This window comes from Hemiscyllium ocellatum, chromosome 16, assembly GCF_020745735.1.
Source record: "Hemiscyllium ocellatum isolate sHemOce1 chromosome 16, sHemOce1.pat.X.cur, whole genome shotgun sequence".
Lineage (NCBI taxonomy): Eukaryota > Metazoa > Chordata > Chondrichthyes > Orectolobiformes > Hemiscylliidae > Hemiscyllium > Hemiscyllium ocellatum.
In genome coordinates, this window is record NC_083416.1 from 7,325,424 (window position 1) to 7,338,383 (window position 12,960).

At 43.3% G+C, this 12,960-nt stretch overlaps 1 protein-coding gene across 4 annotated transcripts in view; it reads left to right on the forward strand.

Annotated features, from left to right (window-relative positions):
- LOC132823136 (janus kinase and microtubule-interacting protein 2-like) overlaps nucleotides 1–12,960 on the forward strand; it is a 135,719-nt gene that overhangs the window by 57,077 nt on the left and 65,682 nt on the right. For 3 of the 4 annotated variants that reach the window (XM_060836682.1, XM_060836683.1, XM_060836684.1), the window contains 3 exons: nucleotides 3,742–3,870; nucleotides 7,132–7,215; nucleotides 10,103–10,165. In XM_060836682.1, coding sequence (XP_060692665.1) covers nucleotides 3,742–3,870; nucleotides 7,132–7,215; nucleotides 10,103–10,165 — 276 coding nt within the window. The remainder of the gene's footprint in view (nucleotides 1–3,741; nucleotides 3,871–7,131; nucleotides 7,216–10,102; nucleotides 10,166–12,960) is intronic. The other variant, XM_060836685.1, reaches the window with a different exon arrangement.

Below are 12,960 nucleotides of genomic sequence, written 5' to 3' on the forward strand. Positions count from 1 at the left end.
AATGACTTAAAGGGCAACTTTTTCATGCAGAGGGTGGTGTGTGTATGGAATGAGCTGGTACAATTACAGCATTTAAAAGGCATCTGGATGGGTATATGAATAGGAAGCGATTGGAGGGATATGGGCCAAGTGATGGCAAATGGGACTAGATTAATTTAGGATATCTGGTCAGCACGGACGAGTTGGACTGAAAGGTCTGTTTCCATGCTGTACATCTCCATGACTCTCTGACCTGTATGAAAAAGTGTTCCAGAAGCTGATTTAATGATAGCTTTCAAAAGGCAATTTGACAAATCCTTACAGACATTGGGTAGATGCAGAAATAAAAGTATAAAGTGCAGGAGGAACAAACCATTCAAGCAGCATGTATTAAAAGGGAAGCAGAGTAAAGATTTTGAGTCCAATGCAACTTGTCTTCAGAACTGGAACCAGTTCTGAGTAATTATTTACAATGTATGTTAATGATTTGGATGAGGGGAATGATGTATCATGACTATGTTTGCAGATGACACTGAGCTAAGCAGGAAGGCAATTGAAGAGGATTACACAAGGGCCATAGATAGGTTAAAAGATAGGGCAAAATCTTGGCAGATGGAGTATCATATGGTGAAATGTGAAATCATGCATTTTGTTAGGAAGAGTAGGGGAGTTGAATATTACTTAAACAGAGACTCCAGAATTTTGCAACACAGAGTCCCTGTACATAAATTAGAAAAGTTGAACAGGTAACAGGGAAGGCAAATGAAATGTTAGCCTTTATTTTGAAGAGAATGGAGCATATAAATTGGGAGGTCTTGCTAAAACTGTACAAGGTCCAATCAGACCACAGCTGGAATGGAGTTGTAAAGTCATACAGCTTGGAAACAGACCCTTCGGTCCAACCAATCCATGCTGAACATTATGCCAAACTAAACTAGTCCCACCTGGCTGTTCCTGGTCCATATTCTTCCACACCTTTCCTATTCATGGACCTATCCAAATGTCTTTTAAGCATTGTAACTCTACCCACATCCACAACTTCCTCTGCAAGTTCATTCCACACATGAATGACTCTCTGTGTAAAAAAAAATCGCCCCTCGTCTTTTTTTACATCTCTCTCCTCTCACCTTAAAAACAGTGCCCCCTGGTCTTGAAATGCCCCACCCTAGGGAAAAGACACCTACCATTCACCCTATCTATACCCCTCATGATTTTATAAACCTCTATAAGGTCACCTCTCAATCTCCTATATTCCAGTGAAACAAAAATCCCAACTTTCCTTTATCATTCAAACGTTCCATATCCAGCAACATCTCTTCTGAAATCTCTTCTGAACCCTCTCCAGCTTAATAATATACTTCCTATAAGTGGGCAACCAGAACTGAACACAGTATTCCAGAAATGGCCTCACCAATGTCCTGTATAACCTCACTGTGAACAGTTTTGATCCCCTTAAAGAAAGGTGTACTGACATTGGAGCTAGTCTACAGAAGGATCACTCGGCTGATCTTGAGAATGGAGGGATTTTCTTCTGAGGAAAGGTTGAGTAGGCTGGATCTGCACTCATAGAGTCATAGAGATGTACAGCACGGAAACAGACCCTTCGGTCCAACCCAACCCTGCTGACCAGATATCCTAACCTAATCTAGTCCCATTTGCCAGCACCCGACCCATATCTCTCCAAACCCTTCCTATGCATATACCCATCCAGATGCCTTTTAAATGTTGCAAGTGTGTTAGCCTCTACCATTCCTCTGGCATCTCATTCCATACATTTACCACCCTCTGCGTGAAAAAGTTGCCCCGTAGGTCTCTTTTATTACTTTCCCCTCTCACCCTAAACCTATGCCCTCTATTTCTGGACACCCCCACTCCTGGGAAAAAAAACTTTGCCTATTTATCCTATCCATGCCCCTCATGATTTTATAAACCTCTATAAGGTCACCCCTCAGCCTTTGATGCTTTAGGACCAGCAATTCAGCCTCTCCTTATAGCTCAAAGCCTCCAAACCGAGCAAAGTGCTTGTAAATCCTTTCTGAACCCTTTCAAGTTTCACAACATCCTCCCGCTAGGAAGGAGACCAGAATTGTGTGCAATATTCCGTTAGACTAATGAGAAATGACCTTATTAGCACAGAGGCTTTGAGGAGGCTTGACAGTGTAGATGTTGAAAGATTGTTTTCCCCATGTGGGAGATTCTGTGACCAGAGGCCATAATCTTAATGTGATGGAGGTTTGCTCAGTCCCCATAGGACAAGGGGGAATTTCTGTTCCATGAAGACAGTGATTCTGTGGAAATCTTTAACACAGCATGGTAGAGATTTGTTCATTAATTACCAGGTCGTTGTTCTATAATGCCGTATTGTGTTCCTGTGTGACGCCGTGTTATAGAAAATTACACAATAGAAATAATGGGGCCTGTGGGCAAAACAGGGTTAGGGGCAGAGCAGTAGAAATTCCATTTAAAAAAAAGTAGTTAGCCCAATACAAATGATAGCACAATCCACGTAAATCTTTAAATCATAGAATCCCTACAGTGTGGAAACAGGCCATTTGGCCCAACAAGGCAAAAGTTGGTCCTGCAGATGTTGGAGAGCAGAGTCAAGATTAGAGTGGTGCTGGAAAAGCACAGCAGGTCAGTTAGCATCCGAGGAGCCCTTCATGATTTTGCCCAAAACGTCAATTTTCCTGTTGCTAGAATGCTGCCTGACTTGCTATGCTTTTTCACACCACTCTAATCTTGACATTTGGCCCAAGTTCGCACCAACATTTCAAAGAGTATCCCACTCAGACCCATTCCCCTGCCCTATTACTCTACATTTTCCCTGACTAATGTACCTAACCTACTCATGCCTGAACACTATGGGGCAATTTAACATTGCTTATCCACCTGACCTGGACTGTGGGAGGAAACCGGAGCACCCAGAGGAAACCTACACAGACACGGGGAGAATGTGCAAACTCCACACAGACTGTCGTCTGAGGCTGGAATCAAACCCAGGTCCCTGAAGCGGTGAGGCAGCCGTGCTAATCACTGAGCCACTGTGCCACCCAACATTAATCAAATAATACAATAAATGTAAGTCATTAACACTATAATCACTGATTACAACACAGTACCTTTCAAGAAGCTCTTCACCAGAAACCCGACTGACCATGTGATCCTGATGTGGAATTCCAGTCCTCCCCACGATTCACCCCCAGTTTGAACTAAAGTTCCTTCTAAATGTAGATGACAATTCCCAGTTTCCGGCTCAGGTTCAAGGCTTGCAGAGTGGATTGCATTCCTGCTTTAGCTGTCTCCGCTGAATTTGCATTTTGCAGACAGAGGATCCTGAGGCTGGGTTTCGCTGTTCAGGTAAGGGATGGAATCACGGAACAGCGAACGGGAGTTCACTTTATATTTTAAAAAAAATCCACAATTCACAAATCGCATTTAATAAACTCACATTGTGGGAGAAGTACCTATAAAATGGTGGCTAAGATAAATAGTTCTTTTTTAGCAGTTAAATGAAACAAGATGAAAAACAGGAAAGTGGAATTGGGGAGTATCAAAGTAGCTGTGATCTCAATGAGTTGGGGAGCAGGGTTGATGGATTGAAAGGCCAACTTGTGGTCCTATGTCTGATGTTGTATTTCATACTGTATTTTCAAGTTAATATCATTATTGGAAATTCATATTTTAAATGTGAAATGCAAAAAAATTCATCTTTTGAAAACTGATCATGCATGTGAGTTAATTCATTTCTTTGTTCTCCATAAGAGCCTCGCGGCTGAAGAATCTGAGCTCCGTTTCAGGCAATTGACGAGGGAATATCAAGCACTCCAGAGAGCATACGCGCTGCTGCAGGAGCAGACGGGAGGGATCCTGGATGCAGAGCGGGAGGCAAAGGTGACTATCAAATCAAAATGTTCAAGTGTGGCCAATGATGAATTAGTGAAGCAGCTCTGGGAAAATGGGCAGTACTGGGGAAAGCACCAGTCGTGACCACTGGGACCGGTGTCCAAACATGTCAGGTTACCAAATTAAATTCAGCTCCAACTGATTGAAGGGTGCGTCCCACTCCAGTTCCTGCGCAGCACCGAGGTATACCTGTGTTGACAGCCTTTCTCATAGAGGTCACAGGACAGCTGGTGTGGGAAATAAGGAATGAAAACGTCACACTGGAATGAAGGAATGTAGCATTGCGTATTTAAGGCACAGTTGAGGGAACTTTTGTTTGTATTTGGACATATTGTCCCTCACCAGAGGAGGCTTGATCCCTCATGTAAGCTTGGCTCAGTTGACAATACTCTTTGAATTTGAAGGTTATGGGTTCAAAACACCCTCCAGGCTCACAGCTAGACTAACGCATTAAAGGAGCGAGGGCATTCTGTGCTCTTGGGGGCTCTGTGCTTCACCTGCAGTGCTCAATCTGTAGCATTTCACTGCAGTAAACGTGTTACACGCATGTAAGTTGCAGATGCATTGCCTTCCGCGTTGTGAATATTGAAGACCCACAGTTGGAAGATTATAAGAGACTTCCAACAAATACTATCAATTAGGTGAACAAATCTATTAAATTATTGCTGTCAGATTGGGACTTTGCTGTATACACCAATGGCTGCCGCATTCACCTGCATAGCAATAGGGAATCACAGAGAGGTGTCAGAGAGGTGGAACATGCTGAGACACTCAATCGGTGCTACAAACACAATGTCAAATAGCAAAGTTATCATTAAAATCCCTTATAATGTTTCCCTTAAGTTAACAAAGTGCATGATAATCGTGGTTTTTTCCCCGAATGTCTTTTTTTATAAATGAACTCTGTATATAAAACAGAAATTGCTGCTGACTGAATGGTAACCCTCTATCATTGGTGAATGACATGACTGATTTGCTTACTGCTCTTGTTAATAGGAGAACCAGGCTATTGACATTGTGATGTTTGATGGTAACTTGATAACAAGCTTAAAAGACAATCAATTATGTTTATCAACTAACTAAAGAAGTGTATTTTTATCTATGATCCTTAAATAATAGATCAACTCAACATCTTCACACAGATTCAAATTTCCAGTTAAACACTAAAAGATATTTCAACATTGTTCCCTGCCTATAATGCGAAGTTATTTTTCGTGATCTGTCAATTAAATAGAAAGTATATTAAATATGCATGCTGTATGGGACAGCACGGTGGCTCAGTGGTTAGCACTGCTGCCTCACAGTGCCAGGGACCCGGCTTCGAGTCCTACCTGGGGCGACTGTCTGTGTGGAGTTTGCACATTCTCCCCGTGTCTGCGTGGGTTTCTTCCCACAATCTAAAGATGTGCAGGTCAGGGGAATTGGCTGTGCTAAATTGCCTAAAGTGTTAGGTGCATTAGTCAGGGGTAGATATAGGGTAGGGGAATGGTTCTGGGTGGGTTACTCTTTGGAGGGTCGGTATGGACTTGTTGGGCTGAAAGGCCTGTTTGTATGCTGTTGGGAATCTAATCTAAATTGCAGCTGTACAGGACATTAATGAGGCCACTATTGGAATATTGTGTTCAGTTCTGGTCTCCCTGCCATAGCAGGAATCTGGTGAAACTTGAAAGTGGTCAGCAATGGTTTACAAGGATGTTGCCAGGGTTGGAGGGTTTGAGCTACAGGGAGAGACTGAATAGGCTAGGGCTGTTTTCCCTAGAGTGTTGTAGACTGAGAGATTTATAAAATCATGAGGGGCATGGTTGGGATAAATAAACAAGATCTTTTTCCCAAGGTAGGGGAGTCCAATACTAGAGGGCATAGGTTTAAAGTGAAAGAGGAAAGATTTAACAGAGACCAAAGGGGCAACTTGTTCATGCAGAGGATGGTGCATGTATGGAATGAGCTATCAGAGGAAGTGGTGGAGGCTGGTACAATTACAACATTTAAAAGGCATCTGGATGAGTTTATGAATAGAAAAGGTTTAGAGGGATATGGGCCAAGTGCTGGCACATGGGGCTAAATTTATCTAGGATACCTGGACAGCATGGATGAGTTGGACTAAAGGGTCTGTTTCCGTGTTATAAATCTCAATGACTCTAAATGACTTTGCATATATGAGTAGCTATCCCAGATTTCATCCCTACTCTCTGTGCACTTACGAGACCTCAGGTGAGGCAGGAGTAGAAGGTTACAATCAGATTCCTGACCAAAATGAAGAACAGAAAAGGCACAACATTCTCTTTCCTAATCATTGTGCAGGGGTGTCTGATAGAAATATGTGGTGGGATGGATAGTGGAAGTCATTCAAAAGGGCTTTGGCTCCGATGGCTGTGAAAGTTGAACAGTTTGATTGTTGTGAATTGGGTGAGGTATCAGATGATTGTTGTGGTTCTGTTCGCCGAGCTGGAAGTTTTTGTTGCAAACGTTTCGTCCCCTGGCTAGGAGACATCATCAGTGCTCTGGAGCCTCCTGCGAAGCGCTTCTTTGATGTTTCTTCCGGTATTTATAGTGGTCTGTCCTTGCCGCTTCGCAGATGATTGCTAATACCAATAAAGTAGCTGGCAGTGTGGACCAACAACAAAATTGAGACTTCCTCAACAGCAGCAAAGATTGTCATTCAAATTGATGCATGATTTCTTCTTCCATCTTTCCTTTTATTGTTAATAGATTCTCTTCCTCGTCAAACACAAAATGCGAACATCGCGTTTCCTCTAGATTACAATTGGACCAACGTTTTTTTGGTCTTAGCTGTAACCCACTCCCTTTAAGTGTTGCACATAATTTAAATGTGAACTAAATCGCTTCTATTACACTTTACCGCATTTTCAAAAACAAAACTGTGTAAATTATCAATGCAAATTTAATTACTGATGATGTAAGATCTGACTGGCAGGAGGCTGGGAGAACACAGCAAGCCAGGCAGCATCAGGAGGTGGAGATGGTGATGATTCAGGTGTAACCCTGCTTCCAGTTACAACCGAAATGTTGACTTCTTCACCTCCTGATACTGCCTGGTTTGCTGTGTTCTTCCAGCCTCCTGCCTGTCTAGTTTAGATTCCAGCATCTGCAGTTTTTTTTTGTCTCTAATGATGTAAAATCAGAAGCAGTCTAGTGTTCATAGTGAGAATTTTCTTGTCTTTTTGTACAGTCCTTCACTCAAGACTACTTCCCTTATGGTTTTTAATGACTATTTCCTGGTTTCATTAGGCTCATGAACAATTACAAGCTGAAGTTCTCAGGTGTAAAGCTAAAATTGATGACCTCGAAAAAGCCTTGGCTCAGAAAGGACAGGTAAGACGTTTATTAAAAATATTGTGCAACTAGCAACTGCAGCTGGGGGCCTCCCATCTTTCAGATTTAATCTGGAAGCTCAAGGGTTGGAATTATGACACGTTCTTCAGTTCACAATTGAAGGAGTTACTCAACACAAAGATGGCAATAAAAACCTGCTGTTTGATCCAATTATGTTTTGTGTTGTGTGGAGTTTTGAATGTCAGCTTTCTCATTCTGACAGTTTCAGGTCCTCAAACTGCATCACAGCAATAGTAATAATACTCTCTCTCTCTCACTCTCACACACACACATGCGCACACATGCCCACACTCTGTCTCACACACTCTCTCTCACACACACTCTCTCTCATTCTCTCTTGCACACTCCCACACTCTCAAATACACACACATTCACACTCACACAAACGTACACAAACCACACACACACAAATACACATTCTCACAGATACACACGTTCACACTCATGCTCTCACACACTCTCTTACGCACTATCACTCATACACTCTCACTGTCATTCATACTCTCACTCGCACACACTCTCGCATACTCTCACTCTCATTCACGCACTCTCACTGTCATTCACACTCACACACACTCACATACTCACACTCACTCACACACTCTCACTGTCACTCATTCTCATTAACACACTCACTCTCACTCACTATCCCTCACACACACACACACTCTCCCAATCGCACATTCTCTCACTGTCTCTCATTGTCACTCGCACACACACACGCATGCTCACACACCCGTTCTCTCACACTCTCATGCTCACTCAACCTTGCTCTCTCGCTGTCTCATTTACACATTCACAGACTCATTGGACAATCGAACACACACTATTCATAATACTTTGTCAAGGTTATGCCTAGAAAATGGTTGCCAGGATGTATACTTTACTATGAAGATGGCAGAATATGATTATTCTCCGTTTCATGCTGTTTTTTGGACAAAAAAAGGGCACACTTCCACTCACAATGGTTTTCGCACAAAATGAAATGTTTCCTTTAAAGATCCCCGCAGCAATAAAAAAGAACTCCCCTTTAAGGTCAGCTGACCATTATATTATTGAGAAATGGGCCCGTTGTTTTCCAATCTCTCCCCAGCATTCTGATTTCTCTTTACCATACAAGGTCTCTTGGTAGTTCAGGTTAAATGATTGAATGAGCTTTATTGTCATGTGCAGTCGGGTGAGTGCAGTGAAATATTTGCAGTGTCACCACTTGCAGCCATTTTAGGTACAAGATGCCTAGGTACCAATACTGCAGTATTTGTTACCGAATTGAAAGAATAGTAAATAAACGACCAGCATAAGAATAAGGAGGGAAAAAAAGTACTCAAATTACAGTCCTTTCACCCCAGTCTGGCCCAGTACTGATCCTCCAGACCACACTGGGTCAAGTCTCCACACCACTTTAGGCTCCAAAAATCAAGGTCTTGTCTCCAGTCTACAAGGGACTCCCCTCCCTGCAACGGCCTCCAGTCCAGGACTTGTCTACTCACGACGGCTTCTGGTCCGGGTCTCGTCTCCCCTTGAAGGCCTCCAGCCCAGGACCCTCCTCCCCGTGACAGTCTCCAGTGTCGGGGCGCCTCTTCCCACACCAGCCTCCAGTCCAGGGCTCGTCTCCCGTGACAGTCTCCAGTCCAAGACCCATCTCCCCACACCGGCCTCCAGGCCAAGACCTGTCTCCCCACACCAGCCTCCAGGCCAAGACCCATCTCTTCACAATCATCTCCAGTTTGGGACTCATCTTCCCACAATGGCGTCTAGCCCAGGAGTCACCTCCAGAACTCACAGCCCCCACACAGGCTTCTGGTTCAGGCCTTGCCTCCTCCATTCCCCTCCGCATAAGTTTAAAATGTTAAAAGTGTGAACAAAAAAACACACAAGAAGAGAAAAAGAGAAAAAAACGGTAGGGAGTGGGGGGGAGCAGACTATGCCGCCATCTTGTTTCCATGGTGAACGGCAGCTGGGAAACCCATGGTTTTGCAGCATTGGATCTTCCCCATTTCCAGTTAAAAGGATAGGACAACCAAGACACTTAAGTATTAATAAGCTGTCCAAAATTATGCTAGCTGCTGTTGATAAACTTGCCCCTCCCCATTTGACTATTAATTCCAGCATTATCAACTGCTTGTATAATCATTTTTTATTTTGCTTCCATCTCACTGGATTCCACGTAGCATGCCTTGGCTGAAATTGGCAAAGTCACATGCTCTTCCCTGTTCACTAACGTTGTGCTTCATCATAGATTGTCAGGTTTTATAAGGTTCATGAGAGCAGAAGTTGACCCTCTATCAAAGATCTGCAAATGCACTGTCCTCATTTCTCTCGATCTACTCAGTATCCTGGATTAGATTAGATTACTTACAGTGTGGAAACAGGCCCTTCGGCCCAACAAGTCCACACCGACCCACCGAAGCGCAACCCACCCATACCCCTACATATATCCCTTACCTAACACTACGGGCAATTTAGCATGGCCAATTCACCTGACCCGCACATCTTTGGACTGTGGGAGGAAACCAGAGCACCCGGAGGAAACCCACACAGACACGGGGAGAACGTGCAAACTCCACACAGTCAGTCGCCTGAGGTGGGAATTGAACCCAGGTCCCTGGCGCTGTAAGGCAGCAGTGTTAACCACTTTGCCACCGTGCCGCCCAGAATTAATGAGAAAGCCTTTTGTTCAGAATTGGAGAGCAGAACCTCGAGGAATATAGAGGGGTTTATGATTGCATGGAACCCAAACACAGAAATACTGGAGAGGCTTCTTTAAAAGTAACTTGCTCAAGAAGTCATTCCTACTGCTGAAATGCATCTCATTTCTGGAGGAATTTATTCTAATACTCTTTTTTTTTCTCTCTGGCCAAAACAGGATTCGAAATGGGTTGAAGAAAAGCAACTGTTTATGAGAAGAAATCAGGAACTTTTAGATAAGGTACTGTTATGACATGGGGTAGACCCTCCTACTTAAGTTAAACCAGCAACCCAGAAAAGAATTATCCCATGCAGTAATCTGTGAAAATTCGAGAGGCCAAGAACTATTTCAAGTAAAAATTAACAACTTTATTTCTTAAGGTGTAACAAAGAATAATTAACTAACAACTATTTACAACTCCTTCCTCTAACCTATCTTTTACCTTCCCCTTCTACAGTTCTAGTCTAATAAAAACCCTGACTAAGATTTACCAAAAATTCAAGTTTTCAGAAAACAGGCCAGGTATCGAATCTTCTCTTCCTCGGTCTTCTTTTCTTATTCTTAGGGATTTCTGCTTCACATGTTTCTGATCAATAAAGGTACCTTTGAGAGAGCTTTTCTCTGGCAGTCTCCAGGTGATGGTGGCTTCGCAGTTCTCCTCTCAACTGTTCAATTTTCCTCAGTCTTGTAACCCCAAAAGTATCAGATTGTGTCATTGGCTTTTAAGATTGTCAATATACTCAATTCAAACTTGATTGCAGTTTGTTTCTTTTGGGTATAATTTAAATTGATTGGCCTAATCCAAATCTGTTTTGTTGTTTCCAGGCAACCAGCTACCCTGGCTACTGAACCACATGTTACATTAGACAGGGGAACTTCGATTATCCGAATACCAATTATCCGAAAATCGGATTATCCGAAGGAGATCTTGAGGTCCTGACAGAAACATTACATCAAAGACATGTGTCCAACACTGATCGTGTCTTTTGTTTACAGTGATTAAAAGTGCTGCCCAGAATAGTTCTGGACTGATGGGAGCGCAGGCACCTTCTCTAAATGACTGACCTCCCACACCCCCTCTCTCTCTCTTCCCACACTTTCCCTAGGGTTCTACACAGGGGTGAGCCCTAAATCCCCTTTCCCCAGATAATCTCTCTAACATTGTTCTGTACAGGGCAGAGATGGAACCTGTCAAAAAGTTGCAGTAAAATGGTGTGTGTGTGTGTGTGTGTGTGTGTGTATGTGTATGTGTGCATGCGCGCGCTATTTGGAGTCTTGTTGGTGTCCAGTCTGCTTGTCCTGGAGGGGGGTTGAGGGTGGGGGTGGACGGGAGGAAGAGGAGTGGGCGGGGGCGGTGTCTGGGGCGGGCAGGAGTGCTGTGTTTTACAGGGTTTGGGGGCGGGCATGGGGCACTTTTGGATGGGACTTGGGGGGTGGGCCAGGGCTCGCGCACACTATGATGCTGCTAGTCTCCTGAATGGGGAACAGACTTAATAGAAAACTCTGCGTCCTAGAGGAAAGGCATTGAATCAATTAACCGAATAATCAATTATCCAAACAAAATAGTGACCTCCCATCTCGTTCAGCTAATCGAGGTTCCTCTGTGTTTTGTTCAGAAAACTTGGTGCTGTCAGGTAGTTCTGCTAGCTTTTAACTCTCTTAAAGGGACAGTGAACTCACATCTTCATAACAGTACCACTTGCATGGTGTCTGATTTTGAATCTCTCGCAGGCATTATAACATTTTTAGCTGAGCTGTTTGGAAATGTTCGTTTAATTCTAAATACTTTGGTGGTCTCAAACTTGTCAGCTCTTTTGCTGAGAGCCTCTGGGCTATCAATGTCAAACAACATATCTGCATAGAAGTGCTTTATCTTTCTAGTGAAATTAATCAGCTGGCTGCATTGATTATTTAGAGAAACAGCTGGAAAAACCAATGGGTTCTGAGGAAGTGTCATTCAAACCAAAAGGTTAATTCTGATTTCTCTCCACAGATGCTATCAGACCTGCTAATCTTTTCCAGCAATTTCTGTTTTTGTTTCTGATTTACAACATTTGGACTTGTTTCCATTTTTAGACTATTTAGAGCCCATTTTCCTTGTTTAATGTTTGGATTATTTGAGACCAACATCCCTATTTCTATGTTCTTGCTCTGATCAAAGGAAACTCGAAAAAAAACATAAGAATTATAATTCCCTCTACCGTGGAAACAGGCCCTTGGGCCCAATAAGTCCACAACGGGCCCTCCGAGGTGTATCCCACCCAAATCCATTCCCCTTCATTTATCTCTGACTAGTGCACCTAACCTACATATCCCTGAACGCTATGGTCAATTTAGAATGGCCAATCCACCCGAACCTGCACATCTTTGGAGGAAACTGGAGCACCCGGAGGAAATCCACACAGACACAGGGAGAATGTGCAAACTCCACACAGACAGTCACCCAAGGGTGGAATTGAACTGTGTCCCTGGTGCTGTGAGGCAGCAGTGCTAACCAGTGAGCCATTGTGCCACCCTAAACATGATTTAACTAGTTAATGATTGTACCACAATGGTGAACAATCATTTGGAATTTATTGATTGTCTGTACTTGCCGTTTCCTCTGGATCGATAATTACTTGTGTGCACACTTTGTGTGCATGTGGGCTGCTTTTGCCACATCTTGCCTGTACTGTTGTAGATAGCCCCACATAATGAGGACGCTTCCACTCCTCAGGAACGAGAGGCAAGTTGGGATTGCTATCCCTTCCCCGATGACTCCGCACACTTTGGGCAAACTGGTCATGTGGTTCAACATTGTCTGGACAAAATGTGAAGGATTTGCACACTGCTAATGATAAATTTATTATACTGCTAACTGCAGTTACGCATGGAACGATAAAGAGTCGAATCTATGGCAGACAGTAATCTTTGCGCGGTGCCATGATTAGTCGTAGTTGCTGCTTGCTATTGTGATACATGTCATTGGGAAAGTGATGACAAGCTTTCCAAAACAAATCTGTAAGAACTGCGGATGCTGTAAATCAGAAACAGAA